This window comes from Crassostrea angulata, chromosome 8, assembly GCF_025612915.1.
Source record: "Crassostrea angulata isolate pt1a10 chromosome 8, ASM2561291v2, whole genome shotgun sequence".
NCBI classification, from domain to species: domain Eukaryota; kingdom Metazoa; phylum Mollusca; class Bivalvia; order Ostreida; family Ostreidae; genus Magallana; species Magallana angulata.
The window spans coordinates 6,206,320-6,230,618 of record NC_069118.1 but is presented as its reverse complement, the minus strand read 5'-3'; the positions used below and the strand labels follow the sequence as shown (position 1 = coordinate 6,230,618).

General features: G+C 37.3%; 4 protein-coding genes across 5 annotated transcripts; 3 read left to right on the top strand and 1 right to left on the bottom strand.

Moving 5' to 3' along the window:
• The first annotated feature begins 911 nt into the window (after window positions 1–911).
• LOC128159207 (uncharacterized) lies at window positions 912–7,558 on the top strand. Its single transcript, XM_052822267.1, has 2 exons — window positions 912–1,170; window positions 1,517–7,558. Exon 2 carries the CDS (start codon window positions 1,613–1,615, stop codon window positions 7,556–7,558), a length of 5,946 nt encoding a protein of 1,981 aa, XP_052678227.1. The 5' UTR covers window positions 912–1,170; window positions 1,517–1,612.
• Window positions 7,559–8,800: 1,242 nt separating this feature from the next.
• On the top strand, window positions 8,801–11,629 carry LOC128160126 (uncharacterized). Its single transcript, XM_052823398.1, has one exon. The coding sequence runs from the start codon at window positions 8,910–8,912 to the stop codon at window positions 11,040–11,042; it is 2,133 nt and encodes a 710-aa protein (XP_052679358.1). The 5' UTR covers window positions 8,801–8,909; the 3' UTR covers window positions 11,043–11,629.
• A 2,744-nt stretch (window positions 11,630–14,373) lies between these two features.
• On the top strand, window positions 14,374–16,940 carry LOC128160508 (uncharacterized). The gene has a single exon (XM_052823840.1). The coding sequence runs from the start codon at window positions 14,431–14,433 to the stop codon at window positions 16,549–16,551; it is 2,121 nt and encodes a 706-aa protein (XP_052679800.1). The 5' UTR covers window positions 14,374–14,430; the 3' UTR covers window positions 16,552–16,940.
• Window positions 16,941–17,850: 910 nt separating this feature from the next.
• Window positions 17,851–23,918, bottom strand: LOC128161658 (traB domain-containing protein-like). Of its 2 annotated transcripts, none has more exons than XM_052824979.1 (9): window positions 23,804–23,918; window positions 23,326–23,433; window positions 22,563–22,774; window positions 21,103–21,243; window positions 20,729–20,839; window positions 20,085–20,224; window positions 19,409–19,581; window positions 18,941–19,043; window positions 17,851–18,660 (listed from the first exon to the last, which is right to left on the bottom strand). In XM_052824979.1, exons 1-9 carry the CDS (start codon window positions 23,916–23,918, stop codon window positions 18,540–18,542), a joined length of 1,224 nt encoding a protein of 407 aa, XP_052680939.1. In that variant the 3' UTR covers window positions 17,851–18,539. The 2 variants fall into 2 exon arrangements, with proteins under 2 accessions (XP_052680939.1, XP_052680940.1); XM_052824980.1 differs by lacking the exon at window positions 23,804–23,918 and adding an exon at window positions 23,574–23,782 and having other exon boundaries at window positions 17,852–18,660.
• Between the last annotated feature and the right edge of the window lie 381 nt (window positions 23,919–24,299).

Genomic DNA, 24,299 nt, shown 5'->3' with positions numbered 1-24,299 from the left:
TTGTTTTATCATCAGTTATAACGAAACTAATTTGAGGATTTATTACATGTCCCTGTTTCCATAATATATTAGTTAAAAACGGAAGTTCATGTCGGAAATTGAAATCACGTATTAGAGCCAGCATTGCCGAAAGGTAAACAAATTTAATCCCCACATATTCCCCAATAACTCAAAGATTTGTTGGAACCCAATAACCCATTGCTCTATGTTGTTAGGTAACAATTTTGGAAAAGAAACTATTTATGAAATCATACTTTATTTTATTATTCATTTTAATTTATATTAGGTCACAACATTAAGGTGTCTCATACCACCTGATGAAATGTTTTATTGAATAATTGGTCGATTTACTGGTATATTGATTAATTGTATAAAGGGACCTAGACACGATTTTAGATTAACATTTTCAAATTTTGTTTTTCCATTTTTAATATTTAGAATGATAAACATAGGAATTCATAATGCTATGTCAAAATTTGAATGCCAAATATTGAGTTACAAGAAAGATTCTTTGTTTTGTAAACAAAGCTCTGGTTTTGTTATTGCTTAAATATATGTTGTATTGGTAAGTTTCAATGAAATATTGCTCTTTTTGTTAGTAATAGTATTTATGAACACATTGAATTTATTTAAAAAAATTTTTACACGAGTCATTTTGTCAAAGAAATGGTAATTCTCTACATTACATTATTTGTAAACAAACATAAGACTCGAGTTATGTTTACAATACAATGATTTAATACCTCTGTATCTCGCTTGTAACTTGACTTTAACATTCAGCATTTTGGCCAATCATTCAAAATGAACCAATAAACCATTTTATACATAAACAAGAGAACCAGGGGCCACATCGCTCACCTGAGGAACACTTGCCTTAATTCTGATCAAATTAGCATTACAGTATCTGTATTGTTTACAAGATTTTGTATGATTGTGTATTTCGCTAAAGTTTAATTATTATCTAAAAACATTTAGAGTTATCTACCATTATCATATTGATATGTATTTTCTGCAGTTATCTTTCTTTTTTGAACCTAGAGTTATCCTTTCATTATATGATTTAGAGTTACTTTTCCTAATTGTTGACTTCCTGTTTGTTGTTTGTGTGACCCACACAAGGACACTTAGTTCACCCAACATGTTTTTCGTATTCCTATGCTGCCACACACTGTAAGTAGTTTTCTGTTGATTTATATTACATACGCGGCTATTCATTTATATGTTTACTGTTTCGTATTTTTATATAAATGCAGTTTATAAGTAAATTTCTCATTATCTCTAAAAAGTATGGAACGCCATTATTGTCATTGTCAATCTAAGTTAATAACGTACGTTTGTTACAATTTTCTATGGAAACCCATTTGTGTTAAAATTCATTGTTTTTTGGACCTTATCTTCAATACTGTTATTTTTTCATTTCTATTCTTTCATTACAATTATATTATATGCATTTTGTCTTTACATGTACATTGTTTTTGAGAACGTATGAGTAATTCATACTTTGTTTTTGTTTCAGTTTTTTACCGCATACACAATAAATACGAAGCACTGGATTGTTGTGTTGGTTAACTATCTGTAGGCAAAGGCAGAATAGTAAAAAAAGTGTTCAGCTATGGATTACATGGACAGAAGGATGCGTACATTGACTTCTGGAGGCCAAGCCATGTACCAATCGAATCTGGACTACTACTTACGGAATCTCAAGAAGGATTGGAGAGAATTCGAAACTATTTTGACCGACTTTGATGATTCTTGCACCGACATCAAATATCTACGGAACGTGGAGAGCAGAGTAGAAATGGCCAAATATGGATATATGGATAGCTATCAGTCACTCATTTCCTTTCTTAATCGAACACGCACCAATGAAAGTGAACTTGAGCTAGATAATCAGATGATACGTCACCAGAAATGTTTAGGCATTATCAACAACTTCGAGAGGCAACTTGTTGACCTTCTTCTAGATGCGGCTGAAATTCTAACAGAGAGTTTTGAATACCGAACAAGATCAGAAGCATCCATTTCGACTACCAGATCAATGGAATTCAGGAATAAACATATAAGTCCTACACGTAAACCTGAAAAGACGAAATATTCTTTCAAGGAAAAAGAAAATCTTAAAATACAAAAGGAATTAACCGAAGCAAAAATGGAACAATTGGAACTTGAAGATCAAAGATCACATGTGTCATTGTCAAAGCAACACCTTCTCAGTAACTATGAGTCCCCAAGAAGAGTAAGACAACAATACACTGAGAGATACGTTAGTGAACAATCAGTCCTAAGTGAACCGAAAAGCCACTACGTATCATTTGAGGAATTGGACAAGCAGAGCGACCTAGATGATCATTTCCATAGTAACACCAGAAACAGTATACCAAGGAAATCTGCAAGTGTACAAGATAACAACAGACCTTGTGCAACAGCTCCAGAAACTCTTCCAGTTTCATCTCCTGGAGTAGTTGAAAACTTGACGCAGTTTCTCCTAAAGAAAGACCTCCTGATGTCACGATTTAGTCCATTTAATGACAGACCTGACTCGTACCAGACGTGGAAAGCTAGCTTTACAAGCATAGTGAAAGAACTGAACATCTCCGCGTTTGAAGAAATGGATTTGTTGATAAAATGGTTGGGACCAGAGTCAAAGAGATTTGCAAGCAGCATTAGAGGATCCAACATCAACGACCCAGTGAAAGGACTCTATCGTATATGGGAACGTTTAGAAGAGAGCTATGGAAGACCCGAAATGATTGAATCCGCCCTAAAGAACAAACTCAACAAATTTCCCAAGATAACTATGAAGGACCCAAAGATGTTGTATGATTTGCTTGATATATTGACCGAAATAGAATCAGCGAAGGAGAATGGTCAATATGCTACACTCCTCTCATACTATGACTCATCTTCTGGTGTCATTCCTATTATCAGCAAGCTTCCCCCAAATCTTCAAGAAAAATGGGTATCTCAAGCATCAAAGTACAAGAAATATTACGAAGTTCCATTCCCCCCATTTAAATTCCTTGTGAGTTTTATCCGGGATCTCAGCATTGTAAAAAATGACCCAGCTTTTCATACCGATAGTTCATCTACACTAACTACATCGGAGAAAAGAACTTACGAACCAAAGCGATCGTTTCCTGTCAACAGTCGAAAAACTGATCTTGAAGCTGATGACGGAAACATACAAGAAACACAGGAACGAACATCAAGATGTCCAATACACAAAGCAAGTCATTCCTTAAATCAGTGCAGAACCTTTCGAGCTAAACCTATACAGGAGAGAAAGGATTTATTGCGGGAATTTGAATTTTGTTATAAATGCTGTGACTCTAAACATCTGTCAAGAAACTGTACAGCTACCATAAAGTGTGACGTGTGTGGAAGTTCTCGTCATGCCACAGCGTTGCATATCGACCAAAAGAAGTTTGAACCCAAAGCATCTTGTGGATGGGAGAGGACAGAATCAGGATCTGGACGTGTTGACGGCGGGGAGAGGTCTGCAAGGAGAACTGACGTTTCAAATAAATGTACTGAACTCTGTGGCAATAACTTTAGTGGTCGATCATGTGCAAAAGTTCTACCTGTCAATGTTTATCCTTACGGCAAAAGGGAATGCGCTATCAAGGTGTACGCAATCATCGACGAACAGAGCAACTGTACCCTTGCTAGATCCGAATTATTTGACTTCTTCAACATCCAAAGTGAATCAGAAGCATACACCCTGTTTTCTTGCAGTGGTCAATCTACATGCAGTGGAAGAAAAGTCAATGGATTAGTTGTTGAATCTATAGATGGAAGTTGTCGATTCAATCTTCCTACAGTTATCGAGTGTGACGAAATTCCTGCTAATCGACAAGAGATAGCAACCCCAGAGGTAGCAGACACTTACCCTCATCTACAAGACATAGCAATTCATATGATGCCACTTGATGAAGACGTCAACATTCTTCTCTTGATTGGACGTGACCTTGGAGATGTACATCATGTTCTCGAGCAAAGAGTTGGACCTCCAAATACGCCACATGCACAGAAACTTAATCTTGGATGGGTGATTGTTGGAGAGGTTTGTCTCGGAAGAACTCACAGACCGGATGTTGTTGTTGCAAACAAAGTCTCAGTTATGTCTGATGGAAGGAATACTTTGGCTACCCCATGTCCAAACAACATCATTGTCAAGGAGACCCTACCTAAACAAATACAGTGTGATGCACTCCTTAAACATCCACAAGGAAACGAACCAATTGGACAGAACATTTTCCAGACATCTCCTGACGATGACAAGCCAGGACTGTCTGTGGAAGATAAAGAATTCCTAGCCATCATGGACAAGGAGTTTTATCGTGATGAAAGTGGCCAGTGGGTTGCCCCATTACCATTCCGAGAACCGAGATACAGACTTCCAGATAATAGACAGCAAGCATTGAAAAGAGCAACGATACTAGATAATAGCCTGAGGAAGAACCCAATTAAATGTGAACACGCACTCACCTTTATGCAACGTATATTTGATGCAAAACATGCAGAGCTAGCACCACCATTAAAGGAAGATGAAGAGTGTTGGTTCTTACCTATTTTCAGTGTATACCACCCGAAGAAACCTGATCAAGTTAGGATGGTGTTCGACTCATCAGCCCAGTGTAATAGTGTGTCACTGAACAATGTCCTTCTGACAGGCCCGGATTTAACAAACAGTCTTCTTGGTGTTCTACTGCGGTTCAGACTTGATAACATCGGTGCCATGGCTGACATACAACAGATGTTTCACTGTTTTAAAGTCCGAGAAGACCACAGAAACTATCTACGTTTCTTCTGGTACTTAGACAACAATCCACAGAAGCAATTGGTGGAATACAGAATGTGCGTTCATGTTTTCGGCAACAGTCCATCACCCGCAGTTGCAACATATGGACTTAGAAGGACTGCACATATTGCCGAAGATAAATACGGAAGTGACGTTCGAAGTTTCGTTGAACGCAACTTCTATGTTGATGATGGTTTGATCTCGATGTCATCCCCAGAAGAAATCGTCAGTTTGATGGAAAGAACAAAGCAAGCGCTACTGGAAGAAGGAGGGCTTAGGCTTCACAAATTTGTGTCTAACAGCAGTGATGTTATGAGCCACTTTCCCACTGAAGACTTAGCCAAAGACTTGATGTCTTTAGATCTCATTAAAGAGAATCTTCCTATACAGCGAAGTTTAGGGTTAAGCTGGAATCTCCGAACAGATTCATTCACCTTCAGACTTTCCTTAGATGAGAAACCATATACACGCCGTGGAGTACTTTCCTGTTTAAACAGTTTCTACGACCCTATAGGATTTGTTGCCCCAGTTCTCGTTAGAGGTAAACTGCTGCTAAGAAAGTTCATTGAGGAATCTACTGACTGGGATCAACATTTACCTGAACAGTATCAAGTGGAATGGGACCAGTGGAAACAGCAGCTACCATTTCTTGAAAACCTGGAAATCCTTCGTCCTTATCTCCCGGTATCTCCTGAAAAGCTTTTCAAGAGAGAAGTCCACGTGTTTACAGATGCGTCTGAAGAGGCAGTTGCAGCAGTTGCTTTCCTCAGAGCGGAGGACCAAGATGGCAATCTACATTGCGGCTTCATTATGGGAAAAGGAAAAGTTGCACCTAAGAAAGCAGTCACCATCCCTCGGTTAGAGTTATGCGCTGCAGTGCTTGGAATTGAGATATCCAAGATCATCAAAGAACAGCTGGATATTGATCCCAAAGAAATGCATTTCCATACTGACAGCAAAGTTGTTCTTGGTTATATCTACAACAGAACCAGGAGATTCTATACCTATGTTAGCAACCGAGTTGAAAAGATACATAAAGTTTCTTCACCGGAACAATGGAGCTATGTTCCTTCAGAACACAACCCCGCAGATCAAGCGACCAGACCAGTCTCAGTTGAAAGCATGAAAAACAGTCTGTGGCTTTGTGGTCCAAAACAATGGTTCCATCAATACCAAAACACAGTGAAGACAGCTGACGAAACAGTTCCACTAGAGCACGAACTCGTAGACTCAGAGAGTGACAAAGAGATTCGACCAATACTTACAGTGAAGAAGCTACACATTGGAGAATCATCTCTTGGAACTGGGAAATTCACTAAATATTCAACGTGGAATGGTTTGGTAGCAGGAATCGCACGCCTGAAACACATAGCTAGGGCTTGGAGTGGAACATCACAGTGCAGAGGTTGGCATTTCTGCAATAAGGCAAAGGATGTCAAACTGTATCTTGAGACAGAGAAACACATAATTAGAGAGGTCCAAAATGAAGCATTCCTAGAAGAAATTAGATGCATTAGAGAAAACAAAGATCTCAACAGAGGAAGCTCGCTCTTGAAATTACACCCCTTCTTAGATAGCGATGGTATCGTACGTGTTGGAGGCCGATTGTCCAAGTCAGATTTGAGCAACCATGAAAGGAACCCCATCATTATTCCTGGGAAGCATCATATTGCTACACTGTTGGTGCGCCATTACCATCAGCTCACGAAGCATCAAGGACGCCACTTCACTGAAGGCTCGATTAGATCAGCCGGTTATTGGATAACCGGAGCCAAGCGAATCGTATCTTCAGTAATATACAATTGTGTGACATGCAGAAAGATGAGAAGAAAACCTGAGCATCAAATAATGGCGGACTTACCTCAAGATCGGTTATCTCCAGGACCTCCATTCTCAAGCGTGGGAGTGGATACCTTTGGACCCTGGGAAGTTGCTGCACGTCGTACCAGAGGAGGACTGGCTCACGCTAAACGTTGGGCAGTGATGTTTTCTTGTCTTTCCTCAAGAGCTGTCCATATAGAAGTGGTCGAAGAGATGAGTTCCTCGTCTTTCATTAACGCTCTGAGAAGATTCGTCGCTATACGAGGCAGAGTACAGGAATTTAGATCGGATCGTGGCACAAACTTTGTGGGTTCAACCGAAAGTCTAGGAATTCATACCATTAATGTAGAAGATGGACCCGTTGGACAGTTTCTGTTGGATAACAGAGCTGTATGGATATTTAATCCTCCACACTCATCCCACATGGGCGGTGCATGGGAGAGGATGATAGGCCTTACAAGACAAATTCTAGACTCTTTATTAATTACTGGTACAGCAAAGAAGTTGACACACGAGACCCTCATAACGTTCTTAGCTGAAGCTTGTGCCATTATTAACTCAAGACCATTAGTACCAGTTCCAACCGATCCAGAGTACCCATTTATTCTCACTCCATATACCCTTCTGACCCAGAAAACAGACAAAGGAGGAGAACCGCCTGGACCATTTGATGAGAAAGATGCCTTCAAAGCTCAGTGGAAAAGAGTTCAACTACTTGCAGACCTCTTCTGGAAACGATGGCGTAGGGAATATTTAGTCACCCTTCAAAGTCGACAAAAGTGGACACAGCACCAAAGAAACCTATCCGTCGGTGATGTCGTTTTATTGAAGGACAGTTCAGCCCATCGCTGTGACTGGAAGATGGCAGTAGTGGATCAAGTGTTTCCAAGCGCATCGGACAAGAGAGTCCGTAAAGTACAACTTTCTATATCTTGACAACTGAGTACAGTAGATCTTGCTAAAAAAAAATTGAAAAGCTGCCAATTTTTATCCACCTCTTATGTTTTGGTAAATACCAAGCCCCTTTTGTTGTTGTACCTGTAAGAAGATTTTTCTTTATTCTTATATCCCCCCCATTTCGTGGCCCCACTTTTCTCTAGGGAATCATGGTTTCATCAAACTTAAATCTGCATAACCTGTGCTTTCACACTAAGTATACGTACTGAGTTTTGGACCGAAAACTTTCCCAGAATATTTTTAAAGAAGACTTGAAAAGTTTTTCTCTCTATATAAAAAAATTATTCCCCATTGTGGCCCCGCCCTACCCCAAGGGACCATGATTTGAACAAACTTGAATCTACATTATCTGAGGATGGTTACACGCCAATTTGAGATTTCTTGGCCAAATAGTTTTTAAAAGAAATTTTTAAAAAGATTTTCTCCATATATTCCTAAATAAAAATTTATCCCCCTTTTGTGGCCCCTCCTTACCCCCGGGGACCATGATTTGAACAAACTTGAATCTACACTACCTGATGATGACTCCACACAAGTTTAAGCTTTTCAGGCCGAATAGTTTTTGAGAAGAAGATTTTTGAAAAATACCATCATATTTTCAATAATTCTCAATTATCTCCCCTTTAAAGAGGGCGTGGCACTTCATTTGAAAAATAAACTTGAATTCCCTTCACCTAGTTGTGCTTTGTGCCAAATTTGGTTGAAATCTGCCCAGTGGTTCTTGAGAAGAAGATGAAAATGTGAAAAGTTTACAACAACGACGACGACAACAACGACAACGACGACAGACAACGGACAAATTGTGATCAGAAAAGCTCACTTGAGCCTTTGGCCTAGGTGAGCTAAAAATAGAATGAACATTTTTGATCTCAAATCAAATTAAAGTCCCTTTAATATAGATAAGATAAAAATATATATAGATGGGTTGCTAGCAATTGAATGCTTGTTGAATGCCTAAGGGGAATCGGTTGATTGGTTGTAAGTTTGAGATTTACTTCACAACAAAAGTAATTTTAACTTATACATGTATAAATAAAGCAATTGGAGAACAAATGGTATTTTAAAAACACGGCAGTATTATTTACTGTTTCTTTAGCAACAATTCCTGCTTTGCGGAATTATGTGCTAAAATAAACGTTAATTAACTTCTTAATTAGTTAACATCATTTTTCAACAAGGAAGAATGGTTTCATCCTATTGGCATCACCACGATCATATTCAAAAACAGGAAGAATTTAAAAACTATATTTGTAATCACAGTTTATGTCCTTATTTCCAAGTTGATGTCTGCATCAATGACATGTATTTGTTTTAAAAGATCCTCGCTTCAATGATAACTATGTGGAGCGACGATAGAGACTTGTGTGATCTTTTAGCGGGCAGCTTAATCAATGCTGTTGGATATCTACCAGTTCAGAGACTGAACAGACGGATAGACGATATTCTGTCAAAAATTCATCACTTTGGAAGAAATGTAGAAGTTATTTTGACCGGAAGTTGGTCTGAGGGTTTCCGAATGAATGGTACTGATGTTGATAGAATGTATGTCGACAAGAAAACACTTGCATCGGAACATCCAGAAGATATTCCGAGCAGATTTTGTGCTGTAAAAATGGAAAAGTCTTCATCAATTCCAAAAGGGTATGTGAAACTTGTACTGGTGACTCCAAATAAATCGGGACAGAATTTAGATGCAGCAGTGGTACCAGTTGGCGGGAAATTCTACGTATCCAGCTCCGCTTACATATTGACTTTTGTTCAGGAGGATCAGGAGCCCCACGGGCCTTGTGTCAGAAGAGTGTCACAACTTGGAACGGAGCAAGATGACGCGCATTGTCTGAAATGTTCTCATTGGCCGTCAGACGCAATGGAATGGTACCATAGAAAAAGACCTCATGGCTGGCCGGATCGTCACCTTATCAATGACATATACAAAAAGGGATGTCATTTGGTAGCAATTGGTTCCAAGATGGTCGACATTCACGGACACTGGACATTTGATCCTATGGTATGGAGATTGTCTTTTTCAGTTGCCGAGAAAAGACTGGTTTATACTTTTAATGATACCCAGTTTATTGTGTATGGGATTTTTAAGCTTTTGGTAAAGGAAGCATTTCGTGATAAATGGGAAGTTATGTGTTCTTATTTCATGAAAACTTTGATGTTCTGGACCATCGAAGAGACTCCAAAAGATTTTTGGAGAAAAGAGCGTTTGGTGTCCTGTATTGAGATCTGTTTCAAGCGACTAATTGCGTGGGTGGACAATGGTTTCTGTCCCAACTATTTTGTGAGGGAAAACAATATGTTCCATGGAAAGTTGGAGGAAGATGCCCGCGAGTCGATGTTCTTGACTCTGTCGGAGTTATACGGAGAAGGATGGAGGGGTCTACTGAGGTGTCCGTCCCTTGAAAATCTCCGACAGGCCCTTGAAGGAGCAAGACATAGAATACTTGATAGTCCATCAAGCGCTATCGATCCGAACAAAGAATTTAAAACATTGAGTATGCAATATAAAAATGATTCTAGTTCTTTCCCGGAGGACGTAGAGGACAATGCGTTCTTTACTCAATTGGAATCAGTTGTAAACGCTCATCCAAACTTTAGAAGCCTCGAGAAAGAATTTTTCAACACTGTTGCGTTATTACTAGGAGAAGAGTCGCATCTCGATTATTTGATGCACGATACGGTGACATTGTACCAGAAGAAAGTCTTACAACACATTGCTTTAATCTTCCTCTACAAAGGTCTGAATGACCATGGCAGGTGCGCTCGTTTTCGGTACCGTCAAATCAGACGAGCCCTGGGTTTATTGGAAGTAACCTGCTCTGCCGATATCAGCAGAGGAAGACTATCTCTAGCGACGGCGTACTATTGCATGGGAGACTACACCAAAGCTCTAAAATTCATCCGACAATACGAAAGCACAATTGAGAACGATCAGGGTATTCTTTACATCAGTTCGCGCTATCCGAATGATACAGAGGAAGCATACAAGAAAAACTTCTGTAATGGAAATTTGACGAAAATGGAAAAGGCGTCCATGGGTATCTCCTACGATTTTGAGATATTTCGAGCGATGCCAGTATATCCAAAAGAAATAGGACTGGAAATACTGCTTGTGAAAAGTACTTCGGCAAGAGTGTCTATCCCGCCACCCCCATACGCCATCTTTCTGAAGGCAATGTGTTTCGCCCAAAAATACGATTTCAACAAAGTGAAAATTTTGGAAATAGAACTTTTAGATTGTCTTTCCTTTGCTCACAAGTCTGCTCTTCACCTTATATATTTAATGTTGGGTGTGTGTGACGTAAAATTGGACCAACATAACGAAGCACTGCGTCATTTTTATCATGCCTACCGGCACAAGAAGATTTTGACTTGGCGGCATAGTCGCTGTGACGAGTGGGACTCGGTCCAAGCGCCTCTGTTATACGTTGCTATGCAGTTAAGACTCCTGATGTGATGTCCTTACTATTGTCTTTTACTAATTAACAATTTTTAATTGTCAATGACCTATGATCATTGACAATTAAAAATTGTTAATTAGTAAAAGACACTATGGTGAAATATATGAATCGTTGAGATTTGATGAGTGGTCGTGATCAAAGCCACATGCAGGTCTACTTAATGTGTGAACACAATTGTTGTAGTACATGGACTTGGATTAGTCAACATAAGCTTCTTACTTCAAAAACATTTCAAAAACATCTCACTGAGGTTACCTTTTTTTTGTTGTGAGCGCCTTTGCGTATGTGTCATAAATTGTTCCAAATACATATTAGACTCAATTTCAAAAGCATCCGTTTCAACCGGCTTACTAGTAGTCCATTTAAGAAATCTTCTAATGTTATCCTTTTATTTGTAATAGCGACGCAGCGCACTCATTGAGTATAATAACAGAATGTTTATACTAGTGAGTGGACTGAGCTATAATATTTTTTTTCCATTTATAATTGTTCTACCTATTTTAGGGAGATAAAATACGTTGCTCGGGTTTATGTGGCGCTTTTTTAAAAATTTCATTCATGTATGTTGTGAGAATTTGGTTGTGTGAATACATATTGCTATATACATACAAAGGCTAGATTGTTTTATGTGATCAGTTATAACGAAACTAATTGGAGGATTTATTACATGTCCCTGTTTCTACGATATATTAGTTAAAAACGGAAGTTGATGACGGAAATTGAAATCACGTATTAGAGCCAGCATTGCCAAATACCAATGCCGGGATTATATATATATATATATATATGAAAAAGACAGCAACACTAATTGCAAAACGAAAGCGTTTTTTCTTTTTATCCCATTTATTACCAGACACTGAGAAAATAATTTTGTGAGATGCCAATGATCTCTCTCACACACACACACACACACACACACACACACACACACACACACACACACACACACACACACACACACACACACACACACACACACACACAATATCATTTTCATATTAAATTGATTAAAATACCTGCATTAATTTTATTATAAAGTAAGAAACAGTAGAGGTTTTCCTTTATGTATATCATTGTGAGTTTACAATCGTTTGGTATTTTAGAAATTCTAAAACCGGTTTGGTTATAATACATACATATAATATATACATTTTATGCGTATATCATGTGTACATATCCTCAGTCCTGCTAATGTACAGTAAAAAGTAACCGAAATCAAACGAAAATTTGGATATGGAGAGTTACACCATAGAGGCACACAATTCATTTTGAGATTCTACATGTTTCAAAAGAGATTGCATTAATATTAGTATTGCAAACACTTCTATAAAGAAAATCGATGACCCATGCATGTATTTCTTCAAATTTGAAGTATTTGGCACTTTGAAACACGTTTTCAGATTGTTTGGACTTTTTCTTTTCACACATATAAAATAGGATGTTAGGAGTACACGTTACGCAGATCTTAATTCCTATCAATCCATTCACCTTTTCACATTAAAAAAGACATTCGCATACAGTATAAAATCGAGTCTTCAGATTTTATAACTATTCATGGTTGATTTTTATTTTCTGTAATACGTTTTCTGTACGAAAAAAAGGACAGAAATGCACAGATATCTCAGAGAATGTTTAATATGTTACTTTGGAGAGAGAGAGAGAGAGATAGAGAGAGAGAGAGAGAGCAACACATAAGCATAGGTTAAAACTTAGCATCTGTTTTGTCAAAAACTGTTACAAACTTTCGACTGTTTTTTTTCTCTAATTGGTGGTTTAAGAAGTTTTGGCAAACCACAACTTGTTGGTTTTAGGCATTTTAGCATCTTGTTTGTGCTATACACGGCAGGATGACGTCTTTGCTAGTTGTCGTGTTGTGGTTCTCCGTACTGTTAAAACCATTTTAAGGAAACCTTTACACCAAATTTCGACAGAAAACAGCAAGCATTCGTTCCTTCTCTATGCAATCTACGATCAAGTCCAACACTTCAGGATCTTCGGAGTTTTCCTCCAATGGTGCACTCAGCTCTCTGGCTACTGTTGCCTTAGCTTGTTTGGACAACAACGATATGTCTGGTCGCAGAATGTTTCTACTGTGTTGACAAGGCAAACTTCCTGTCTAGAACGACTGATAAGTTGTGTAAAACAAGATTTCAAGTGTAAAACAATATTAATGATTTGTTTTTCATCCTGTATTTACTAGTTAATTTTTCTTCTTGATATTTAAGTAGATGACCATGTCTTCGTCTTGCTGATCCTCTTAATTTTCTTGTTCCTTCCATCTTCACCACATATAACTGAAAGATCTCTAAAGACTTGTCGTGTCTCTATCCGTATCGTTATTGTGTTACTACAACCGGATGAGATCATGTGCGCGTTAGTGTTCATTTTTCACAAAATTTAAGTGAAGGACAACTGAAAGACATCATTTCAAACTCATGTGTAGTATATTTTTGTAAAATTGAGAATTGTTGTACTTGAAGGCTAATGAGTGTTGCTAAAATTCATGAAATGATTTTTAATGATTATCATTAGTTAGAGGAATGTCTCTTGTTGAAATCAATATGCAATGTGTAGGCCCCATATGTTAGGTACATGAGAATCAGAAGTAAAATGCGAAACTTGCGGCTATGACTGTGGTGTTGACTTTACACAGTGAAATTGCAAGTTACAGACAGGAGGGTAAATAACACGAAAAGTGGGTGGATGGGACATTGTAAACTATACACCGGTAAGTTTCTGACATGTGATGGTGCAACATGCACACGGTACGGAAGGTCAACCCTTTGCAAGGAATTGGCTGGTCTAAAATACTGAAAAATCATGAAAAATTAGCAAAATATGAAAGGGTCGAAATCTCATAAAAACCAGTATGTAGAAAATTTTACAGGTTTGGACTAGTAATTTTCTTCAGAAATTGGTGATTAGCCTTATAACGAGTGAATTAAAGGTATTTGTGCTGAATTGGAACTGAGGAAATTCTAGTTACAGAGTTCCGAAAACACACATCACCTGGCTACAATGAAATGTATAAAAAAATGTCCCGTGCCACCTTAAGCTAGAAAAATCAATCGACTTTAATTCGTAATTTTAATACTTTTAAGAAAGATCGCTTCGGGACACCATATTCAGTGATAATATATATTCTCAAAGCATCACATTATCAAAAATATGGAAGCGTGAATAATCTAACTCTATTATGATTGCGGAAGGAAATCCTCTTATAATTACTAGTATTTTATGACAGGAAATAAATTATATTTTCGAATGAAATTCAGATTTATTTAGATCAGCAATGCTATTCTATCGTGCTCACTCCGAGATTGATTGAGCCTGTGACATAGAGCTGTTTAAAAAGTGATTCGACGACCTTTGTCATTGATAAAGATGTGGAGCGACGATAAAGACTTATGTGATCTTTTAGCGGGCAGCTTAATCAATGCTGTTGGATATCTACCAGTTCAGAGACTGATCAGACGAGTGAACGATATTCTTTCAAAGATTACTGACTACGGGCCACATGTTGAAGTTATTCCAACAGGGAGTTCCTCCGAAGGTTTCCGTATGAATGGTACTGATGTTGATAGAATGTATGTCGATAAAAGAACACTTGCTTCGGAACATCCAGAAGATATTCCGCGCAGATTTTGTGCTGTGAAGATGGAGGCGTCTTTATCAAATCCAAAAGGGTATGTGAAACTTGTACTGGTAAATCCAAATATATCGGGACAGAACTTGGATGCAGCTGTAGTAAAAGATGGCGGAAAATTATACCTTTCTAGTTCAGCTTACATATCCTCTTTCTTACAAGACAACGAAGAAACTCATGGGCCTTGTGTCAAGAGAGTGGCAGCGCAGGGTACAGAACAGGATGACGCGCATTGTCTGAAATGTTCGCACTGGCCGTCAGACGCCATGGAATGGTACCATAGAAAAAGACCCCATGGCTGGCCGGACCGTTGCCTCATAGAAGACATATACAAAAAGGGGTGTCACGTGGTAGCAATTGGTCCGAAAATCGTTGATCAACACGGATACTGGACATTTGATCCTATGGTATGGAGATTGTCTTTTTCAGTTGCCGAGAAAAGACTGGTTTATACCTTTAATGACACCCAATTCCTCGTGTACGGGATTTTCAAACTGTTGGCAAAAGAAGCTTTTCGTGATGACCGAGGGATAATGTGCTCATATTTTATGAAAACGTTGATGTTCTGGACCATCGAAGAGACCCCAAGACATGACTGGAGAAAAGATCGCTTGGTATCCTGTATTGAAATGTGTCTCAAGCGACTAATTGCGTGGGTGGACAATGGCTTCTGTCCCAACTATTTTGTAAGGGAAAATAATATGTTCCATGGAAAGTTGGACGAAGAGGCACGCGAGTCGATGTTCATAAATCTGTCGGAGATGTACGGAGAAGGCTGGAGGGGTCTACTGAGGTGTCCATCCCTCAAACATCTCAAAGAAGCTCTTACAGGAGCCAGAACTCAAATACTTGATTGTCCATTAAGCGCTTTCGATTCGAACGAAGAATTCAAAACCTTAAGAGTAAAATATAAAAATGAATTTAATTCGCTATCAGAGGATACAGAAGATAATGCTTTTTTCACTGAATTAGAATCGATTGAAGCTGTAAATCCAAACATCGAGAGTCTAGAAACAGAATTGAACAATACAGCGACTTTGTTAACAAGTGAGGAGTCGCAGCTCTACCATTTCATGCACGATACGGTGACCTTGTATCAGTACAGAGTGTTACAACACATTGCTTTAATCGTCCTATACAAAGGTCTGAATGACCCTCGCAGGTGCGCTCGTTTTCGGTACCGACAAATCAGACGAGCCCTGGGTTTATTGGAAGAAACCTGCTCTGCCGATATCAGCAGAGGAAGGTTATCTCTAGCGACGGCGTATTACTGCATGGGAGACTACAGTAAAGCTCTAAAATTCATCCGACAATACGAAAGCACAATTGAGAACGATCAAGGTGTTCTTTATATCAGTTCGCGCTATGCGCATCATACTGAGAAAGCATACAAGAAAAATTTCTGTAATGGAAATTTGACGAAAGTGGAAAAGGCATCAATGGGTGTCTCCTACGATTTTGAGATACTTCGAGCGATGCCAGTATATCCAAAAGAAATAGGACTGGAAATACTGCTTGTGAAAAATAACTCGGCAAGAGTGTCTATCCCGCCACCCCCATACGCCATCTTTCTGAAGGCAATGTGTTTCGCCCAAATGTACAACGTTTGCCAAGTAAAGCTTCTGAAGATGGAACTTTCGGATTTTCTTTTCTCTGGCCACAAATCTGCTCATCTTGTGTATCTAATGTTGGGCGTGTGTGACGTTAAGTTAGATCAACATAACGAAGCATTGCTAAATTTTTATCACGCATACTGGCACAAGAAGAAGTTGACATGGCGGGAAAGTAGCTGTGACGAGTGGGACTCCGTCCAGTCCGCGCTGTTGTACGTTGCAATACAGCTTAGACTCCTGATGTGATGTACTGCTTTTGTATCACATGGTTTCCAAAATATACAGAAATCAAATTGCAACGGTATCGCATATAACATGTTGATACAGACTTCCGTATTGCAGGGTTTGGCTAATTAAATTGCATCAGGTTTGCCAAATTCCAAGCTAACAATCTTTGTTTACTTGATCTGGTAAATACAGTTGGCTATTTCATTAAACTTTATCTAGCAAAACTTCAAATCTGGTCACTTGGATAACTAGCAATGTGTATCAATATTACACATACAGGTTGTTTGACCCACTAATCTAAATTCCCATATATAGATTTTTCTCCGCCCTAGTAAAAATAGACCGCACCCTATCGTAACATTTGTGAACTATGCACATGTAATTATATTGTAGAAATAAATATCTTTTTAAACGCGTGTTTCAATAATAATAGTATGTTCATTTAATCAACACGTGTGGTTATATCTTTGTTGATGATAAAGTTGTGAGAGTTTATCGAGTTTGAGTGTGTATGATAAGTTCCTGTGGACAATGGGCATGACTGCTTTTAATGTAACAATTATTAACAAAAAGTAATTCTAAAGAGTATGCTCCACGAATATATTTTAAAAACATGTTGATTCCGGAAACTGCACGTATTAGTTAATCCAACGAATTAAACAGTACTAGTCTCTGGCCATTACCTGGAATGCATGTAATTGCACCGAGGGAAAGATATAGTTAATAAACATATTTCGTTTGTGTTATCAATTGATAGTGTAATTATCATAATGTCAAGGTACATACTGTTTTGGGGAACAATTTCTTATAGTTTTCTCCTCAGTCAGAACGTTCCAATTTTTTAGTAATAAGTTTAATTTTGATCTACCTTATAAAATATGTAGCTAAATTTTGTGTTGCTTAAAAATGTAGTCTTCCAGAAAGTATTTTGGTGACCATGACCCCAAATTTTATTTTTCAATATACAGTTATAGGAAGACAGTAGCATGAGACATGCTGTAGCGTCTGATAGATCTCTCAGTTGACTGCTTGTAACATCAACTGCCCATCTTTAGGATGGTGTGATGTGTAATTACTGCATTAACCTGCCTTTTAAATACGGTATATATGCATCTTATGGTTTTAAAATGCATTCCCTCGGACTCCTAATATATATACCATAGTGTCTCAAGGGTACCAAAAGGTGTAAATTGAGTTTTGTTGATACAAAAACAGAAGAACCGCGGCATTCAAGGAAGACCAGAGCCGTGTTTAGCAGAGAGGGTGCTTGCAAGCCCATGCCAAAATTACCTATACATTGTATTTGTAACAAAGAATCTTGCGAGCCAAGCAAGCACCCGCTCTGCTGAACATGCTTGTGACGTAGAATGATTATTACATAGAATTTGACCTACATTCATTCATAACATCTGATCAAATGAGGTGTAGCAATCATTGTAAGAGGCTCAAAGGATTTGATTAAATCAGATGAACATCATCAGGAAAAAAATATAAATTAAAAAACAGATTTTTCTTGAATCACTTGTATCATATTCCTGTATATCTATAAAGACATATATATAGGATATATATTTGATTTTAAACCATATAACCAATTTCACATAAAAGGAGAAAAACAACAGCAAATATACAAATATGCAGGTATAAATATAAAACACAACAACAAGCTGTAAATTTAAATAATAAAGGAACAAAAAATCCAGTTCTCTCCAAAATCCACAGGAAAATTGAATATTGTATGAATGTAATTAAGTGCATATATGCACTTGACTAGAAATATGGCCCGAATATAAACTTTAATTATATATTTACAGGTACTTGCGTAAATCTATGTGTAAAAAAAGAAAAGAATTTAGGTTACGGTAACCATTAAACAGTGGAGAGATTACGGGAACAGCCATATATCCCTACACCAGAGATCTCTGCCGTGACTTTTGGCTGACTGGGTTTAACTGCCATTGGTTGATCATTGCTATAGAATCATTGGTGACCTGTAAAGGGCGTGGTCATGTCAGCAGAGGTACAACAACACGGTAAAATTTATAACAACCAAAACAAACAGCTCCATAGAATGATAGTCGAAAAAGGTACTTCATCACTTTTCTGCCTCTGGACACTTCTGGAATCCTGTGGACAAGATAAGAGTAAAAGTAAATAACATTATTACTGTTCCATTCAAGAAAACAATAATGTCTTCAATTCTGTTTTATTTTTAATAGTTTTGAAATATTAGGTGATGAAGTTATACTTGAAAAGCTAAAATTTGAATTTCATAATTCACCTTTCTTCAAACTCCTTTAATATATCTGCAACACATGCTTTTAAAAAGTCATATTTTCATCTGCATTGTTATGAACACATGCAGTCTGTATACATTTGTTTGTATTAAGGAAGTGTGATGCCTTACACCATGATCTGGTCGATGTTGTATTTCTCTTTCTCCCAGTTGGCCTTGATTCCGGACACGTGACCGATCCCCACCACCCCAACCACCACCGTGGGGATGTAACCTGTAACATGAGGCGGGGATCAGTCAGTCAGTTACTGACATACATAGATAAATGTATCATAAGCATCCCATACATTTAAATAACTAGCCTTGATGTTGCATTAACAACCATAAAGTATATAAAGAGAGTAAGTCTGGCATGTACAAGTCTTTTTACTTTTTCTTCAATTAAGTATACAATTTACAACTGTATTTTTTTTCTCAGGTCAAAAGAAAACAAATCTTAACATACAAGACGTGATATTTAAGTAACTGTATATATTGTATCTGCAATTCACAATGTAAAAGTACCAGCATGATTGATTGGTTAATGCAATTTGAAATCCACAAATAATACAACATGAACAGAGTGATTTGATTGGTTACCTTTTGGTTCATTTGGAGCATGGATTGGCTCAGCTGCCATTTTTAGTGAGTGAGCTAGAAACGTGTCTCGTTCCTCGATCACAACCTGACTGAGGCCGGGAAACTCAGTCGTCATCTCGGCCAGGAGTTGTTCCAGCAGGTCCTTGCCTTTGAATTTCTCCACATCTTCTTTACTACAATACAGGCCAATTCACAACTTGATTTTGTTCCTATTTATCTTTTATATTCAATTTCACATGCTTTAATTGAAAGAAAGGCATGGTTGGAATGCTCTCAAAATAAGATACCCCCCAAAAAATCCTTTGAACTTCATAATAATGTATAGGGGTAAATCTGTCTGTATGACAAATTTATCCATAGTTTTGGCATTTTAAAAGATTGCTTCAATAGTCGATAGATTTTAAAACCTATGAATTAAATGCAAAATTATACAGAGTGTATATTATAAGGATATAGACATGATTTGAGCTCAAAATTTCCAATTTTATATCTCTGTTTTTATTGCCAAGAATGATTGACATGGCATTTCAAATGCTTCATCAAAATTTGAACGTCATTAGTCAAGTAACAAATTAAACAAGACACAAGCCTTAGAATTCTTTGTTTTGTAACCAAAGCTCTAGTCTCTCCTAACTCACTTTAATATGTAGCTATAAGATTTCTACAAGGAATCTACCTAATTGGTTCATCAAAGTTCCACGCATGCCAGATAAATTTGACGAGCTGCCAACAGGAGAGAAGGGCGAACGCCCTCTGTAGGGTGATGTGTATGGGGCGGTCACCCAGGTGTAGCTTACAGCGGGGGATCTTCTTAGCCTGGTGAAAAATCAAAAATAAAAATACATTTAGACTTTACATATCTAACAGTCATGAATATTTCAACCTTCCCATTACAAATAAAACTAACAAAAGAAAAAATTTGCATATGTTATATCACATAATTTTATGCTATGTTATCACAACCTTTCTTCATTATTTTTTTTAATAATATCATATTTGTTCTCATAACGCTTATCCTAGCACTGTCCATTATCCAACCCCTGTATTATCACCATGTTAAACTGACATCTACGTTATCATATGATTTAAATGACCTCTAGGTTATCATCACCATGTTAACTTGACCCCTTAATCACTATGTCTGACTTTCCTCTTTGTCTATGTAAACTATTTACCAATGGAAATACCTCTTCTTTCTCTAACCCATGTTAACACTATGCTTGTGACCTATATGTTAATTTGAGCACTATGGTGACTCGGTAGTAATATTTCAGTACTATATCTACACTGACTAGAAGATATTTACTGAGTTTGACTAACCTCCTTGTAAGCTTGTCTGAACTCTCCACCTGGGGCCATCCCTAGCTCTTTGGTTAGGCGGGCCGAAATATTCAACAACATTACATTGAATAAGCCTTGGACCAGTCCGTTCTGTAATCAAAAACAAACTTCATTCATATGACGCAATCAAATGCAATTAGTTGACTTAAAATAATGCAATTATTTGATATGACAATTTTTTTTCTTCATTTATAGAGAAAAAAATTTAAATAGTTGTAAGGCTTGTAAGATAAGTTTTACTTGACTAAATTTTCTCAATCATTTTATTTTCTTCAATTTTCTATGTTTTTCTCAATTTCACATTGACCTGAATAGAAAGTTTAAATAGACGTTACATGTACATGTACATATACCTGAGCAATGTTTGCTTTAACTTTTTGAAAGTTCATGTCTTTGGCTTCTCTTAGCACCGTGTCCTCGTCCAGTTGGAGTATTTTGATTCTGTCCATGCATAATTCCACTGATACTATGTCTGGCTGTGTCGCTTGTATCACCTGGAATGGTGAATACAATATATACAAGTTAAAATCAATTTAGTTTAAAAAAAAAAAAAGGTTGTACCAGTTTATCAGAGGCTTAGGCCCCTTTACCTTTTGAACTTACAGTAGATCTCCTTGGACCCACTAAGCCAAGCATTTCGTTGAATACCTGATCGTATTACACTAGAAGACTTATCAAATTTCCCTGTGAAGGCAGATTTATGGTATGAATGAAAAAAATCTGGCTAATTTAAAGTTATCGGACATGGCTGAGGATCGGAGATTGTTTAGGTTTGCTATCACATACATGTAATATAACTATATGAATAAAGCTGATATTGGATCTCTCCTGTTAGTTCTTTAAACTACAAGTACTTTCAATTTAGTAAAATAGTTATTCAGTAAAGATGATAGATATACTGTACTACTGTAGACATGGAAAACATTACAGTGTTTTTAATTTCACTATGTTCACGGTCAGATAATTTTCCGTGAACATTAAGCCCCCCTGAATATCGAGCTGTGCATTCACCATCTCCGTGTAGGCCGCCATTACAGATGCATGTGTGCTTGAGCGGCCGAAGTTACCACTTGTTTATTGCAATCATAGTATATTTAAAATTCATTAAATATACCAAGCATGAGTATTACGTTAATTTATTACAAATAATATCATAATTAAACAATATTTATAACAGAAGATTCGTTTCACCTTTATCTCTGTTGCCTAATCGAAGCCATTGTGAACACGGGTGTTAATTGTCACTTATTATCCGGACATCTCTCCAAAGACTCCTTTACAACCATGACGTTGTCTGCGATTGGCATTCATAATGAGCAGTTCATTTTAAGATTGATTGATTATAAAGGTGTACTTCTTTTGATTATTACTTTTAAGTTTTCCCCCTAATTTTCAGGTGCAAAATATAAAATGTGCTTTATACACCAGTTCTTATAACATTCAACACAATCTTGTGTTATTATTCACATAAAGAACTTAATGTGAATAAGGCTTTATTTTTACGTTATTCAAAAGAAGATAATGTATATACATGATGCAGGTTCATCACTCATCAGATTTTTTTACAATCAGGATTTACCTTTCTTGGATAAGAAATCGATTATCCGTGAAATTAAAAACACCATTAGAGGTACTTACACAGGAAATCGTGAAATTTTAGACATGTGAAATTAATTTAAAGATGTTTACAGTATACAGCTAAGCCTTCACTGCAGGGCTAAATCCCCTCCATTTACAAGTAACACACTGGTATTTTATTGATTTACATCCGATCTACAAGCTGCATGTTGACATATTTTAAAAACACACTTACTCTAGTGACATCGTTCAGACTCTCAGTACTAAAATGGGCGGTCCCCACAACATACACTTTGCTGCCCTGGGGCGTCTCCAGCACCGTGCAGGTCTCCGGGAGGTCAGGATTCTCCTCCCGCTGACGGACAGGGTAGGGTTCGACATTATCCTCCACGTCAGATTCCTCACCACTGACTGTTTCAAACGTTTCATTGTGTACACTCCATTCATCTTCAAAAATATGTATAAAACCCTTGCAGTCAAATAAGATCAATTCTAGAAATTTACATTATTAGCACAATATAACACATCACAGAACTTCTTCATCTTTAATTTTTTTACAGTTATTTCAGGCACATAGAATTGTTTTTGAAAGTGGGGGGGGGGGGGCAACTCCCCTATGATGCAATATTATGTATTATGTAAATTAAAGAAAAATGTGGCTGTGAGAAGTGATGCTACGTGCCTGTATTTCATAAAAAATTCATATGACATTTATCATATAAAAAAATGTATATTGTCGGTATGACATTCCATGTGTTGCGTTTTTTTTTCTTCATGTTTGTTGAAAATAACTTTAAAAGATTGACAGGTTGGCAATGTCATGTTAATACATTGCATGCATGTTAACCATAAAACTTAGGCTAAAATCAAAGCACATAACTAACAGATGGGTCAGCCTCATACCTTTAAATAGAAAATGTTCATAAATTGAGAAAAAATGTGAATCATCAATGTGAATAGTTTCTATTTGATAATTCCTCATAAATAAAGCCAAGTACCCTCTATTTCTGACAATGGATCTTCTTTAAAGGCATCTTTCTGTTCAACAGATGCAAGGTTTCCTCCATCCCCTTCAGTCTGTTCATCTCTCTTTGTGCCATCTTTGACTGAAAATAGAATCCTCTGCGTCATTTGTAAGATTATTATTCAACCCTTATTGAACAAATCAACGTGTCATTGACAATAGTTTACAGATCAAGCGACAAAATTGATCCAGAAAATCCTAAAAGGACAACAGTCAACCGACCTGACATAACATAAACATGCGCCATCGTGGCAGCTCGCTCACTCAACATCTGTTTCAATCATTAACTTTTTTTTATTTTGATAGCATGATGCAAGGTGCAGTTTAATAACTTTACAATATGGGGTGATGACACTGTGTTTTGGCAATGTGTACAAATTAATTTGACGATAACAATGCATGCAAAGTATATTGATTGAAAGTAAATGTGTAAAAATGACGTTTATTCTCACGCGTTGTCGGGTTTTCTTGCGACTCTTCGTTCATCATGTGAGTTGTGTTTTGTGTACACGCTGATTGATTACGTAGGGTCGGTGTAAAAGGAGTGCCCTCTACTTTTACTTTCATTTTGGACTTTCATTTTCTTGTGTTAACTGCTGCAGGTGTATAATACATGGCAGTGTGTTCTTCTGAAATATTGGAAGGAATAAATATTTCGAGTATTATAATATATTCTGGGCATTAACTGCATTTTACAACAAATTTGGATTTGGGGATGTTTGATTTAACGGCACAGCAAATATGTTTCATAAGGCCTATGGGCTACATCGCTCATCGTTACGGTAGCAATTACTCCCTCTAACTCCAGGAGTTATAACAAATATTTGAACTTTCAATTTAACTTTGACAACTTTCATTTAAATATGATACCAACTGCAGCTTCTATTTTCAATTAGAATTTTTTTCTTTACTGATATATATTTATATAATACCACCTCCATTTGATAC